Source organism: Fundulus heteroclitus, unplaced genomic scaffold (genome assembly GCF_011125445.2).
Source record: "Fundulus heteroclitus isolate FHET01 unplaced genomic scaffold, MU-UCD_Fhet_4.1 scaffold_9.2, whole genome shotgun sequence".
Taxonomy (NCBI): Eukaryota; Metazoa; Chordata; class Actinopteri; order Cyprinodontiformes; family Fundulidae; genus Fundulus; species Fundulus heteroclitus.
In genome coordinates, this window is record NW_023397361.1 from 143293 (window position 1) to 157355 (window position 14063).

The 14063-nt window shown below is 37.8% G+C and overlaps 1 protein-coding gene across 1 annotated transcript in view; it reads right to left on the reverse strand.

The window, feature by feature from the left end:
* The window catches only part of LOC105927223, a 108196-nt gene that overhangs the window by 28548 nt on the left and 65585 nt on the right, over positions 1-14063 (reverse strand). The window contains exon 20 of the mRNA XM_036134718.1: positions 9628-9787. Coding sequence (XP_035990611.1) covers positions 9628-9787 — 160 coding nt within the window. The remainder of the gene's footprint in view (positions 1-9627; positions 9788-14063) is intronic.

The following is a 14063-nucleotide window of genomic DNA, read 5'->3' on the forward strand; positions in this document are numbered from 1 at the left end:
TAAATTCATCATCGCTACTCCAACATGTGTTGTTTGACTCTCAACAGGTTTGCTCGCCTCCAACCATGCTGCAGTTGCAAAGCACCTTGGGTGTTCCCAAACTTGCCCGCTGGTACCCCATTACCAAGACACAGAGTGACAAACGGCGCAAACGTACTCAAAATGTTGATGCAATCAAGTTGAGAAAACATCTCCAGGGCCTTCCATGCAGCCCCCCATTTCTCCCTTTCTCCTTCAATTATAAAAATATCCCCACCACCAAAAGGAAACTTTCTTCTTTCGATGAATTAATAGCACAGGGATATTTTCAGCAGGTAAGCTGATGGGGCTCCACTCTGTCATTGTCAAAGCAGTGTCTCCAACAAAACAGTTTGCATACCTGCTTAAGTATTACAGAAATTAACACCTCCCTTCCAGGTACAGTAATCAACGGGGTGACAGGAGACAATTAATTAGGTCCATCTGCATCACTGCCTTTACATAATTAATGGGGCTCATTACCGAGCTGAACTGAACCACTTACAAGCACAGAGCTAGGATAGTGGTAAAAGGGAGAGTCAAGAATTTCGCTCCTAGGTTTTTCAATTTAGCAAATTTACCTCATATCTAAATCTATAAAATGTTTTATCATCTTAATGTTTAGGTTTAAAAGCAGCGACAGAAACTGAATGAATCCTAACTGTGAATACACATACATTTAGTCATTTTTAATACAAGGTGAAAGGTAATTTAAATCAGGCACGAACACTTGTGACATGTTTCCTTCAGAATTGACGTTAAGTATGTTTATGAGTTTGATGTAACCTCGCTGTTGGCTGTAAAAACACAATTAGCACACAAGTAGGCAATCACCAACTTTGCTGCATTAGTAAGTGGTTTTACTTATGTTTCCCCTCGTCAGAAATTTAAGACAATTTAAAGCAAGCTTAGCAATCATAAAGGTGTGGAAATCCTAACTGAAATGGAAGTAATTCCTAAAATGTGAAAAATTCAATAAAAATGTATGTTTGCCTTATGAAAATTACAAGTTTGATAAAAAACAGGCTATTTTGAAGTTGGTAATAGATTTTATTTTTTGTTATTGTTTCAGAGCTGGAGGGAAACACACGAAGACTGTGATTTTGCTGAGTTCTTTGCTTTAGCTCGGCACATGCAGGAAGCAAGGTTTTATCTGATTATAATTTCCTCCTATCTTGCTAGGTAATTGTGTGCTGGCAATAGAAACAGTAGTAAAGATTTAGAAATAAGACTAGTTCCCTGATGAAAAACTGTGTAGCTGTGCACGATGCAAGTAACTTTTTATTTGCCTTATTTAATCATGTGAAGGTATAAATTCTGTCACAATATCTAGAAAATGCTTGGCATCAAAATTGATTTTGAAACAGATGATTTTGTGGACTTTTGCAGTTCCATACTGAATATTGTCCCACTACTGAAGCCATTAAACTTTTGTCAAACTTATACCTATATTCCTTTCAAACCACCACCCTTATACTTGAAGCAACTTTTTAGAGGACTGAGCTATGTTATATATATATATATATATATATATATATATATATATATATATATATATATATATATATATATATATATATATATATATATATAATATTCCAATGGTATGTATATATAATTATTTATTATATTCTGTGCTGTGCAGGGCTTTAATGTGGAAGCCAGTGTGGATTTGGAGTAATATTTACCTTCAATAGAGAAACCTTTTGAATGTTAAACATCCTTTTTAAAAAAAAAAAACTTTGTTTTTAGTTGTTCTGAGTTAACAGCAGACATCAATTTGGCCAAAAACAAACTATCACTGTTTGATCTGGTTTGCCAGAAATTATATTTGTTGAAAATGTTACAATGTATTCTTTCAAGAATTATTTTTTAGAAATATTCCTGCAGACTGCAGCCGCTCCTGTGAATGCCTTGTTTACCTCCTCCCCATCCCTCCTTTCTCTCAGTCAGCTAATGAAGGCCTCGTAGCCCACTGTTATTAAAATTACGCCCTTGCCTCTGATATTAATTGGGTCCGTAATAAGGAATGCGCCAGATTCATTATTTAATTGCAAGGGCACACTTGGAATACAGTTTCTGAAATGTATTTTTAATGAAAAACACTACATCCTGACCTAATCATATCAACCTTATTCTATCTAATTAAGGATGCAAAAAATCATTAGAGTTGCAAAATATTAGTTTCGGCTCTGTCGGGCTTCTCCTTTCCTTGCCTTCATGAATATATTTTTTCCCTGTCTATGATAAATAGTTAATGAGGGAAAAATGACAGAAATTTGCATGTAGGCAAATTAGTTTAATAGGGATATGTCTTTGCTGAGTTAGGAAAGTGACCCTTTCGCACAGAGGAAATTGTGACAATAATTATAAAATAATGCCGAGGCCAATCTTATTTTGATGAAATATTGTCTAGTTGTATAATGTGAAAATGTTAAACTGTAATAAACCTCAATTTCCATCATGCCACAGGATGTGCTAGCATTTTATCAGAGTGAAAACTTCAAATTGGGTGCAATATGAAAAATGCTGGAGTTGTTGCTTTGGAGGGAAGAATGGAAGGATAATACAGACCAAGTGTATCACAGCAAGAATTCGCCTGATGCTAAATGGGGTATGAGCTTAGAGTAGGCTTTAATAAAAGTAATAGTAATAATGATAATAATAATAATAATGTCTAAACATTATAAGTCTTATTGCAAGAAACATCTTTCATTGACATAAAAGGAGTTGACTAAAACTGAATTTTATTACAGAATTTTATTACATTATAGATGGATTAACATCAAGGTCACATCAAATTGCTATTTGTAAAATAAATAGGCCATATTTAAAACAGAACTCTCTCTATGAGTATTTTTATTGCTAAATATAAGAAGTTCCATCTAAGATGATTTAGTTCCCACAAAACCGATTAACTTATGAACCAGCTCTGAGAAAAAGTTCATGCAGTTTAAAACTAAATAAACTCATGTTCACAGCTCTCTACTTGAACATTCTTAAAGGTGACCTATTTGTGAAAAATAATTGTCTTTTTCTTTGGGTCCACTGTGCTTAAACAGACCACGTGCTTAAAAAAGCCTATCCAACCCTTTTTTGGCAATAACTAAATGTTTTATTGTTGTCTAAAAATGAGTCGTTTCAAAAACCTCCAGATTATTGCATCACAATCGGCGGGCACTCCTGCCTGACCTAGCAACCCCAGCAGAGCCCAGTCCTTCGCCGAGCAAACAATGAAGTGTTCTTCCCACTTCATTTTTCGAAAAGTTCTGTACCGACTGTTCGTTGGAAATCCACAGATGAGGGAGATGTAAGTACTTAATGATTTGTCTTGAGTGTTTTGCATTGCTGGTCGGCACAAACATGATCTGTCATTTAGCTCAAGCTAACGCTAACCACCAGACATCCCCAGGGAAAGTCTCAGTTTTAGACAACCTATCCATGGCAAAAGCTGGTCCCCCAACAAGTCCCTGATTGTAGTATTTGATGAATTTATAGAAAAAAAATGTTATGTGTGTGGAGAATTGATACAGTGACTGGGTAGACAGAGCGAGTTAGCATGGTGCACATAACAACTGCTATTATGTTAGCTGGTTGTGGTGTTGAAGGACGGCCAAGTGTCTGCCACCTTTAACTTAATTTACCCAATCGGCCCGAGTTCAGGGCAAGCAGAGAGGTGTACATTTTGAGCTATTTTTAGATTTGGGTCAAACACCTTGACTTTTTTTCCACTCACATGCCTTTTGAGAGGGGCTTTACAGTTTCTAAAACAGGTGACAAAATAATTTTTTTCACAAATACTTTTTGTTTTACAGTAGTGTAAAGAAACAAAATTAGATTTAAATGTATACCCGACATGTCGGATTCTGCCGGTAATGTGCAATAGCATACAGCCATTTTTTGTTCCACGCCCTCATGGCTGTTATTGATAGAAACTAGAGCCTCTTACCTTTCCAAAAAGGGGTTGGAGGTCATTGTCTGGCCATTTCCGGTGACGCAATTTCCGTGCGTAACACAGGCATGTTCCATGCATAAAATCTGTAGACACGGCTGCATTGAACTCAGATTGCTTTACGCATGGCTGCAAGCGCAGATTGCTACGTTTGTTCATGAATCTTTTGGGTGTTGTTTCTTTTGTCTTGTGATCATCAAATATATTAAGTGACGGACCAGTGATGGACAAGTCGAAGAATCTTCAGACATCAGCAGAATTTTGAGGTGGAAGCAAATGAGGAAATTATTCTGAGAGACCCAGTTCATGAGTAAGTTGCAAGTAACTTTTTATTTCTAGCATCTTTACATTATGTGTCTACTGTTTCAGGAAGAGGGCACATGAATACAGTAGAAAATAATGCTGATCTTGTAATCAGAAAACTTTGCAATGAATTACCTAACGCACCCACCCTCATCCCGGAGCAAAGTAACCACATGTACTGTATGTGGCATTGAATCAAGAAATGATTTTACATTATCCACAGCATTACCACTTTTTTAAGTTATCTTGCTATGATGTATAATTTATTTTCTTCTAATCAGAAAACTTTGTAATAAACTACTTTTTCTATATTTTCACAGCTAGGAGGACATTGCAGCACCATTTGGAACACAGCAGACCCTTTCCCTCATCACTTCAACTGAGCCTTTATCTTCTTCAAGGTGAGATGTCTATTCTGCAAAGATCTGCAGTAATAGACCATATGTGTCATAACTTTTAGAACTGTGTTCCTATGATTATTATAAGTCAATCACAGACGCAACTTGACTTAGTATGGTTTTTAGATTAAATGTATTCTACAACATATATTTTACTGGTTATACAGTGACAGTGGTAATGAATATGAGTTGTTTCAGCCGTCCCCCCAAGCATCTACGGCCAGCCTCAAGACTTGGAAAGCGCAAGGTTCCATCTGCCCCAAGACAGAGGAGCAGCTCATACAGACCAACAAATAGAGGAAAAACCTTCAAAGCAGGTTAACCTTCAAAGTTGAATAACCTTCAAAGCAGGTTAGTCAGGCTACACCTCTGCCTGATGACAGCGAGGACATGTGGCACAGTCCAGGTGACCCTGACATTGAGCCCGTTGTACCCACATTTATATTTTGTACATTTTAAGACAATTTTGGATTGATAATTCTTGTTTTCATTAAAAAAAACTCTGTTTGGAGAGAAAATTATACAATTCATCTAATTTTGTATTAATTTTATTGATATTATGCTGTGCACTACGGTACATTTAGATGAAATACAGGGTGAATCTTATGACCAAAGGCTTTGTCATATGCAGAAGGTGTCCTACACTGGAAATCTGCATATTTATCTGACCAGATTCCCTTTATAGGGGGAAAAACACATTTGGCACAGTTTTGGCACAGTTGTGCCAAAATCACATGTCTGCTTGCACACTGCCCACTAAAACATTTGTGGAACAATTATGCTTCAACTGATTCAGTCCATATTTGTTGCAGTTATACTCAAGATGTGGATCTACAAAGATTGAAGCTTCGCTTATATTTTCAAAGGGGTTTTCATGATGTTTTGCAGTGTTTATTTTGGAAGAGATTTATCTGACGCTCAAAAGTTTTTCTTTTTTTCTTTATTTAATCACTATAAATCAGTCATAGTGACATTTTCAATAGAGGTTCCGCCTGAAAATATTCTTTAATGCGCTTGTGTCATACAAACATTACAACATTTACATTTCCACTTTATGACTTTGGAGCTGTACTTGATTAAATCACATATGTAATTTCAGGTGAAACCCTCTGGGCTTAGTGGTTAAAAAACAAGAAATAAAACAAGAAAACATGAGCTTTCCTTTGATATTATGGTATGTGTGAAATCATTAATTCTGTGTTGACTTGGCTGATCCTTGCTAGTTGTACAGGAGACTGTGCTTCTGGGTCTGACTCAGGATCAAAGATGTACAGCTTTACCATTGTACATCTGTTGGCAGTAATTTTCATATGTAACTTTGAGTCGGGTGGCACGGCCAGCTACAGCTTATTGGGATAAGATGAAAACAGCACATTTTAAATTAGCTCAAAATAGGCGAAACTGGGGAGGTGAAATCTCATTATCTTGGAATACTTTTGTGCAAAAAATAAAGTAATGAACATGTTTGGTATAGCCCATAGACCTATCCTAAATGTCTAAGGGAAGCATAATAGGTCATGTTTAAGAAAATCCATGTTCCTAACTTTAAAGATCATGTTTGATCTACCTAATTTTCCCTTTTCAAAACATCCTTTTATCCTCGCTGACTCCTGATTGTGGAAGCTGGATAGACTCTGTGGCTGAAGCATCATCCATGTGGTGCATGCACACCTTACAGTAAAGTAAAGCTACGAGAAAGGCATGCATGTTTTCAGTTAATGGTCACTACAGTATAGTGTCACCTTAGAATTCAGATGGTTTGCTCTAAAAGTATCACAGGTTCCAGTATGTTAACTCCCTGGTGACTTAATAAATGGTTTAATGTCTAACAGACTTTGTACTAGTTTCCCCAATTAGAAACTGTTTTAAGTCTTGGGACCACAAACTCACAGAAATAATGTATTCTATTGACTTTTTTGTGATAGACTAACAGAAAGTAGTGCATTAATGTGAAGTAGAAGGGCAATAATACATTATTTTCAAAACCTATTTTCCAAAAAACTGTCTGAGAAGTGGGACTATTTGTATCCATTCCCCATGAGACAATATGTTGCAGAACCACCTTTCACTACAGTTTCACCTGGAAGTTTTTGGAGTCATGCTGTGACCAGTTTGAACCACTAGAGATTTTTTTTCCTCTTCCTCCTTTTAAGTTCTGTCATTTTGGATGGACAGCATCTGTGAAAGTCAGTTTTCAAGTTTTTCAAGCAACAAATTCTCAAAATGTGAAAAAGTTTTAGGGATATGAATATTTTTGCAAGGCCCTGTAAATCGATTAAAAATAACCATCATTTGTAGAGCACTTTCCATGCCGTCAGGTGTAACACAAAGGCTCTGAAGAGATGAAATTCAGAAAGTGTCTGTTTTTACTGTTAAAAACAGACACATTGAGAAAAATCAAAATTATCAAATTAAGTAAACAGACAGTAATTATTGGTAATTTTTTTTTATTTATTTTTTTAAAGTGACTGAGATTGAACAATTATAGAGTGTGAGGAATTATGGAAATGGCATTGAGTAGAAACAGTTGAGTTATGTAAATTTTATTAGCAGAAAGATAAAATAATAATACAAATTCACATGAAGCTGCAAAGTGCAAGTAGCTAATAAACATGAGCAGCCAGAGCCCTGTGTAGCACTAAAAAAATCCTACAGATTACATTAAAAAATTGTCTCCAGTTTGATCACTTCCTTCCATTTCCCTTATCTCTGCAAGTCACATTTTCAACCTTCATGCAACAAATTTATATCATCTGTTGGCACAGCACTATTACATATTCCTGTGACACTACAGCTGACCTCTCCTGGGTTGTCAAACATGCGACAGCCGTAATTTCGAGTGAACATGCATTCTGGGGATTTGCCCTACCTGACACAGAGACGTCCACATGAAGATAATGCCCAGTGCAACACACCCATAAAGTTAAATTTGTGTGTTGATGGAGCGGTCTCTCTTTAATAGAATATCTTCAAAAATTGGCTTTCACTGATTAATCAGGCAGCACACTAGTTGAGTCTCTGTTTTGGTAATTATCTTGTGCTAATTAGATTGAAGCTAAAGACCTCTGAGATGGATCTCAGCATTATCACATGTAACTAAAGAAATTACATAAAATCATACCATGCTATGCATCCTGGTATATGGAATTCCTCCTTTCAAGTTACCAGTAAATATTGAACCGCATTAACTGTTGCTGCCAGCCTTCTTCTTGTACCGCTCCGAGCAACCTTGGCATTTGGGAACCTACATCTGGTTCACAGACTTTCTACTCCCTCTGGGTTTAAGACAACTTGTTTTTCAGAAACAAATCAATAAGTAAGCATTAATGACTTCATAGTGTCCTTAAAGGTGCCATGACGTCACTGTGTGAACCATTTAATGTAGTCGATATTGCTACATATGTCAATTCTTCAAAGATTTTCATAAAACAAGTAATGCCAGCTATGTGTTTTCACAGGTCAAATGTCCCTCCTCAGTAAAAAGGTTGGTTGCGGTAATGATATGCAGCTCTACCAAGTTGACTTCACTCTGATTGGCTACAATCCCCCCCCCCCGCAGCACACACACACACACACAAACACACTACTTTCCCCCTCCCTTCTATCCCCACCTCCCTTCTCAGCACCATACTCTATCACAAGTTACCATTATTATGTTTTTGATGTCAGACAGCTCAGGCCAGGCTGACCAAAGGCTTTCGTCTGGGGGCTTGATTCAACACAGTGGGACCCGACACACAAAGCCAATAGACGGGCTGGGAGCTTGCTGCAGCGGCACAAATGGAGCTGGGAGCCAGTTCCACCAGGGTACCACAATGGAGAACTTGCAGCCAGTACAGCCGCAACACAGAAATATGAAGCTGGTTGCCAGCTCTTCACCGCTTTGGGACAGTGATGAGAAAGGAGTCTGCCCCCTTTTATTTTCCTCAGTATCACAGATATGCCCTGCAGTGGGCAGCAATGTAATTTCTTCCCATTCACAAATTGATGCTTTTGTTGATGGTGCCACTTCCTCGTTGCGTTTTGCATTAGACAACGTAGCCCCCTTGAAAAAGAAGGCATTGCAGCTGCATTCTTTGAAGCAAAACATTAGGAAATAGGAGAGAAAATGGTGCTCTATACCTCTAGAAGAATCCTACTTAATTAAGAAAAACAGTCTACTGTTGTATGACAAGACTGTTTGCAGAGTTAGAGCGGCATATTTTTCATCATTAACAGAGGAGAATGAAAATAATCCTAGGTTTGTCTTTAGTACAGTTGCTAAAGGGAATCAGTGGAGGCAGATGACCGTTCACACTGAGCCTGGTCCTACTGAAGGCTTTCCTGCCTGATAAAGGGGACTTTTCCTCTCCACTGTCACTTCATGCATGCTCAGTATGAGGGATTGCTGCAAAGTCATCGACAATGCACACAACCATCCACTGTGGCTCTACGCTCTTTCATGAGGAGTGAATGCTGCTTGTCAAGACTCAATTCAATCTGCTGGGTTTCCTTAGATAAGAAACTTTTTGACCGATCTGTATGATTTGATTGCATTTGACTTTGTAAAGTGCCTTTAGATGACATGTTGTGAATTAACACTATATAAATAAAATTGAATTGAACTGAATGGAATTGAGTCAGCTAGGAGGAGGAGGGGGAAGGCTGTCTGATGGTGTGTTGATTGGAGAAGATGAATTACGGAGAAAGACAACATATGTAGAAAGATAACCCGTTTTCTGATCTGATCGTCTTTGGGCAAAGCGACAAAGCTGACTACCTCTGAGCAGGTCCTTTGATATTCGCGTTTGACATTCACACAGCCTCATCAGTGCACAACAGATCATATTATACCCCCAAAACCTCAGAAAAATGAAATCTGTTGTCATGGCCCCTTAAAGAAAATGTAGCCCAACTTATCTGCAAGGAATTTATTGGAAGAGAAAAGGAGGTGGAACAGTTTGGTGAAGAGTTTACCTTACGCCTTTCTCCACTGAAGCCTCTCCACTGCTCTGCCTTTTTGACAATGTAGCTGAGTTCCTGATTGGACAGCTCAAGGTCTTCAGGCAGGAAATACCCGCCCTCTTTGGCAGTGAGTCGCTGGTAGACATCCAGCATGCGACCATTGTTGTGGAATCTGGAAGGTGTGTAGAGAAAGAAGTGAGAAGTGGAAGCAGAGGTTACGTCATTCCAAGTTACTGAACGTGTCCCCCAAACGCTCACTTGCTATAGGAATGATAGTCAAAGCAGGAAAGACAAAAATGATAGCTGTGGCTTCCAATTCACCAAACAGACTGACTGACCGCGTTTCTCGCTGGAAAAACAAACACAACAACAACAAAAAAACACTTGAAACCTTTATTGATTGCGGAGCACATACGGGTGATGCTCTTTAATGTCTAATGCATCAAGCGAAGCAGCAAACGGAATCAAACAAATTGGCCTCTGAGTGGGAAGTGCTTTGTTAACACAAGCTGACTGTAGCCATGTCCACGTTTGGCTGAGTGTCTGCGTGGTTTTACATCTGCTAATGTGTGGGAGTCAAATCCTGGGATGTTCTTCAGTGTTAATGCCGAGCTTTAAAGATTCCAGTTGCAACGATTTGTACATGCGTCTGGAGAGGCTGGCTTGAGTCACAAGAAAATGTTCCGCGGAGCAGAAGGCATATTGATTGATACCTCCAGATGAATGCGCACAACCAAAGTGTTATTTTTGTTTTGCCACACACACACGGGTTGCATGCAGCCAACCCCTAAAAAGAAACACCATGTCTGTAAACAAATGCTTTGGCCGACCATCAAAACTGGGAGACCTTGTGCCCTTCCACAGAGATTCTGGTCTGTCAAAGGGTAATCAGCTCACAAATAAAAACAACATCAAGGAGACAGGGCTGTACACAAGAAGCTGCTACGGCTCTTTGAACTCAGCATTATTCCCCATCGCTCCTGGGAGAGGGATGTTTGTAGAAGCTTGACCTCAGACACAGGAATAGCAAACAATCATTTTCATCCTACACTTGAATTTTGCTTCTCATTCATTTATGCGGTCGCTTTCTTGAAGGAAATTTTAGTCTTCTCATCTTGGCTCAAAACAGTCTAATTTCACTATGGGGGATGAGCCCTGAACTTTACCGTATTGTTCTTAAATGCAGGGGTCTGACCTAGATGATGAGGCTCAAGTGCAGGGGGTCACCATAGGACATGTGTACGTTAAATTATGGAATAAATGTTGCTCTCTCTGTTGTAGCTAAACATGAAACAACTGTTTGGTGTGACTGTTGTAACTGTTGTATGTTGTAACAATTTATAAAGCTTTCAATTTATATCCAGTTATTATAATTTTATATATTTTCATTAAATCTAAGCAGATTTGTAATTGTTAAAAATCAGTCTGAAGTGTAAATTTTTTTCTTTAATTGGCAAACCGTCAATTTGCACACTACAGAAAATAATCATGTTTATTTTCAAAGATCACAATATTGAGACTTCAATCAATACTGATTGATTATATTAAATCTATTAAATAATTGAACATAAGATAAAAAGATAATTTTTAAGATAATTTAATGATTAATTTAAAAAAGAGACGAGACATAGCATAAACAAATAACAATGAAACTAGCAACTACTTGTAGAGGAAATCTAAAGAAAAAACACCCTAACAGTTGCTTAATGCTCAGACTTTGTCAAAAGTTCTATCAGTGTCTCACTAGCTGTAAAATTTAAATGCAACATTTTGTGCATAATTTACAATCCTAAATATCTGTTCTATCTTTAAGGTAAAACAGGTGGAATGACCTAAAGATATCCATCTTTGATCCATTAGTTTCCTGCACTACAATCACCGGAGACAATAAGGGTCTCACGGGTTCCTGTTTGTTTCTTTGATACCAAGTTCCTGTATCTGCTTTGGTGCCATTACCTTCCTCTCTCTCAGCTTGAGACAAACTGGCTTCAGCAGCGCCATCTGCCAAAAACAGATCACTCTGAAAAGGTAAGTTGAATCTGGTAAAGTCCCCAAATGCCTCCAAGGTTCTTCTCCCTGTATTCAAAACCGTCTTGGTGCAGTACAAAAAAAATAATCATGCTGGATAATATGTACTTAATATCTACCATAATTGCGTAATGGCAAAAAAAAAAACAAAGGGAACCTTAACTTTAAATGGAATAGATGGTAAAAACAAAAAGCAAATGAAACAAACACATCACGATCAACCCAGGATTGGAATTGTAGACAAACATTTCCCACATCCTATTAGTTAGCTGGAGCTACACAGTTGTAGCACTGCTGCCTTGTAGCAAGAAGGTCTCTGGTTCAAATCCCTGCCGGGGGGGTTCAGCATGGAATTTGCATGTTCTCCCTGTGAACACGTGGCTTCTCTCCAGGTACTGTGGCCTCCAACCCACAATCCAAAAAACATGACTGTTGGGCTAATTGGTCTCCCCAAATTGCTCGTAGGTGTGAGTGTGTGCATGGTTGTTTGTGCTGTGTTTCTCTGTTGCCCTGTGATAAACTGATGACCTGCCCACCTCTCGGTCCATTGACAGCTGGAAATAGGCACCAACAACCCAACCCTTGAACCTGCATGGACTAGCGGCTATAGACAATGAATGGGCATTAGTTACCCTATAACGAATAAAATAGCTTCTACCATTTGTTTTAATTATATGTTAAATTTTCAAAGGAGAGAAAATAAAAAAAAACACTACATACTATCTTTCTGGCTGGATGGCTTCAAAGCTTACAACATTTCTATTGTTACAGTTGTGACACGATGCATGCGTATTATTTAACATTGACAGGCTATATCACATGTTTTTTTTTTTATTATAAACATTAAACCATGAATCTGGCTTTTCTTATCAGTGTTTATCAAGTTTTACTGAGAACATAGGTGAAACATCTATTTTTGCAAAAAAAGTGACAAAAACACTACCTAAAATGTAATTAATAGAGGGTAGCAGTTCGTTCTATCTATACGTGTAGCCTAAGGCTTTTTTTTTTTTCTTTTCAGAAATAGGTCACAGTCTGTGTCAGAGCCCCTTCATTGCAGCCAATAGAAAAACTATATCCCATAAAATTATCAGCCTTGCTTCAACCTCTTGGCCTACATTCAAAACAAACCCAGTTGAGTGGCAGAAGTCATTATTCTCGGCTGCTGTTTTAATGTTGTCCATTTAGCTGGATCTCGATAAGCCTCCTGCCCACGGAAATTAGATAGCACTCCAGCCACAAATCTCAAAATGATTTACTCAAAAAGGGTTTTCTTGCATGTTGAAGTCTTAATAGTGTTTTCTCTCATATGAATGTGGAAAGAAAGTCCTCAGATGAATGGCAAGAGAGAAGGAATAATTTGACCTGCCTTTAGTTCATTGGTTTTAATCAACAAAAAGTTGGTTACATTTTTGTCGTTGAAAGATTCACAGCAAATGATTAGCCAGTGCTTAATAATTGATTATTAAGATCCTGTTTCAGCATTTCAACATAGCAAACCAAAACCCAGTACTATTGATTTAAACAGACATTTTTTTTTTCAGATTTAGTTTAAAAATGTAAAAGTTTAAAATCTCCTCATAAAGTTCCTCACATATATGTCGGGTCTTAAAGGGGACATAACACCCTTTTAAGGTTTTTTCTTTTCACATTGAAATCATTCAGTCACGGTCTATATAAAGTGAAACTGCAATGCTTTGGTTTGAATTTCTTGTTAATTTAGCCCCACAAGTCCTCCTTTTGCCCTGGTTCTGAGGTGAGTCTGAGAGCATCTCGTTTTGGTGTGGTCCCTTTAAATCTTAAGGAGGTTCTTTCCACCCCGCCCCTTTTCCGGGTCATTTTCGCTTCTCCGCTGGTAGCTTTAGCATCCTTAAGCTTGGACTATAAAATCTTTACTCCTAGGAATAAAAATGGCTTGTTCACAAAATTGGCAAGCTGGATGCTTATGACATTGTTTAGCAGCTACACAGCAAAAACTGTGACATAATTGTTGAGAAAAAGTAATAGAAAACACTGAATAGCTTGAACAATATGACCCAAAAAGAATAAAAAGATATCTATGCAGCCCTTGGACAGACTACATTCAGCTTTTCTGCCTTCCTAGAGACTCTAAGTGCACAACAAAACGTATTTAAGGGCTAAATACAAAATTGGCTCTTGCCCCATGACCTCTGGTGATGGGCACCCACCTTCCTTGCAAAGGAACACCCATTTGATCCTAAATATTTCCTGTTGAATAATCCATTGTCTGAGTTATTCTTTTTAAAATGAAAAAAACACCAATCCTTAATATTCTTTGACCTGTTGTTTAATCGATTACTGTATGAATGCAATATTGTTTGCAAAATCTTCTATTGAGCTGGATGTGTCGTTACACATCTATATACCAAAACAAATCCGCTACCAAGCATATAATTTTT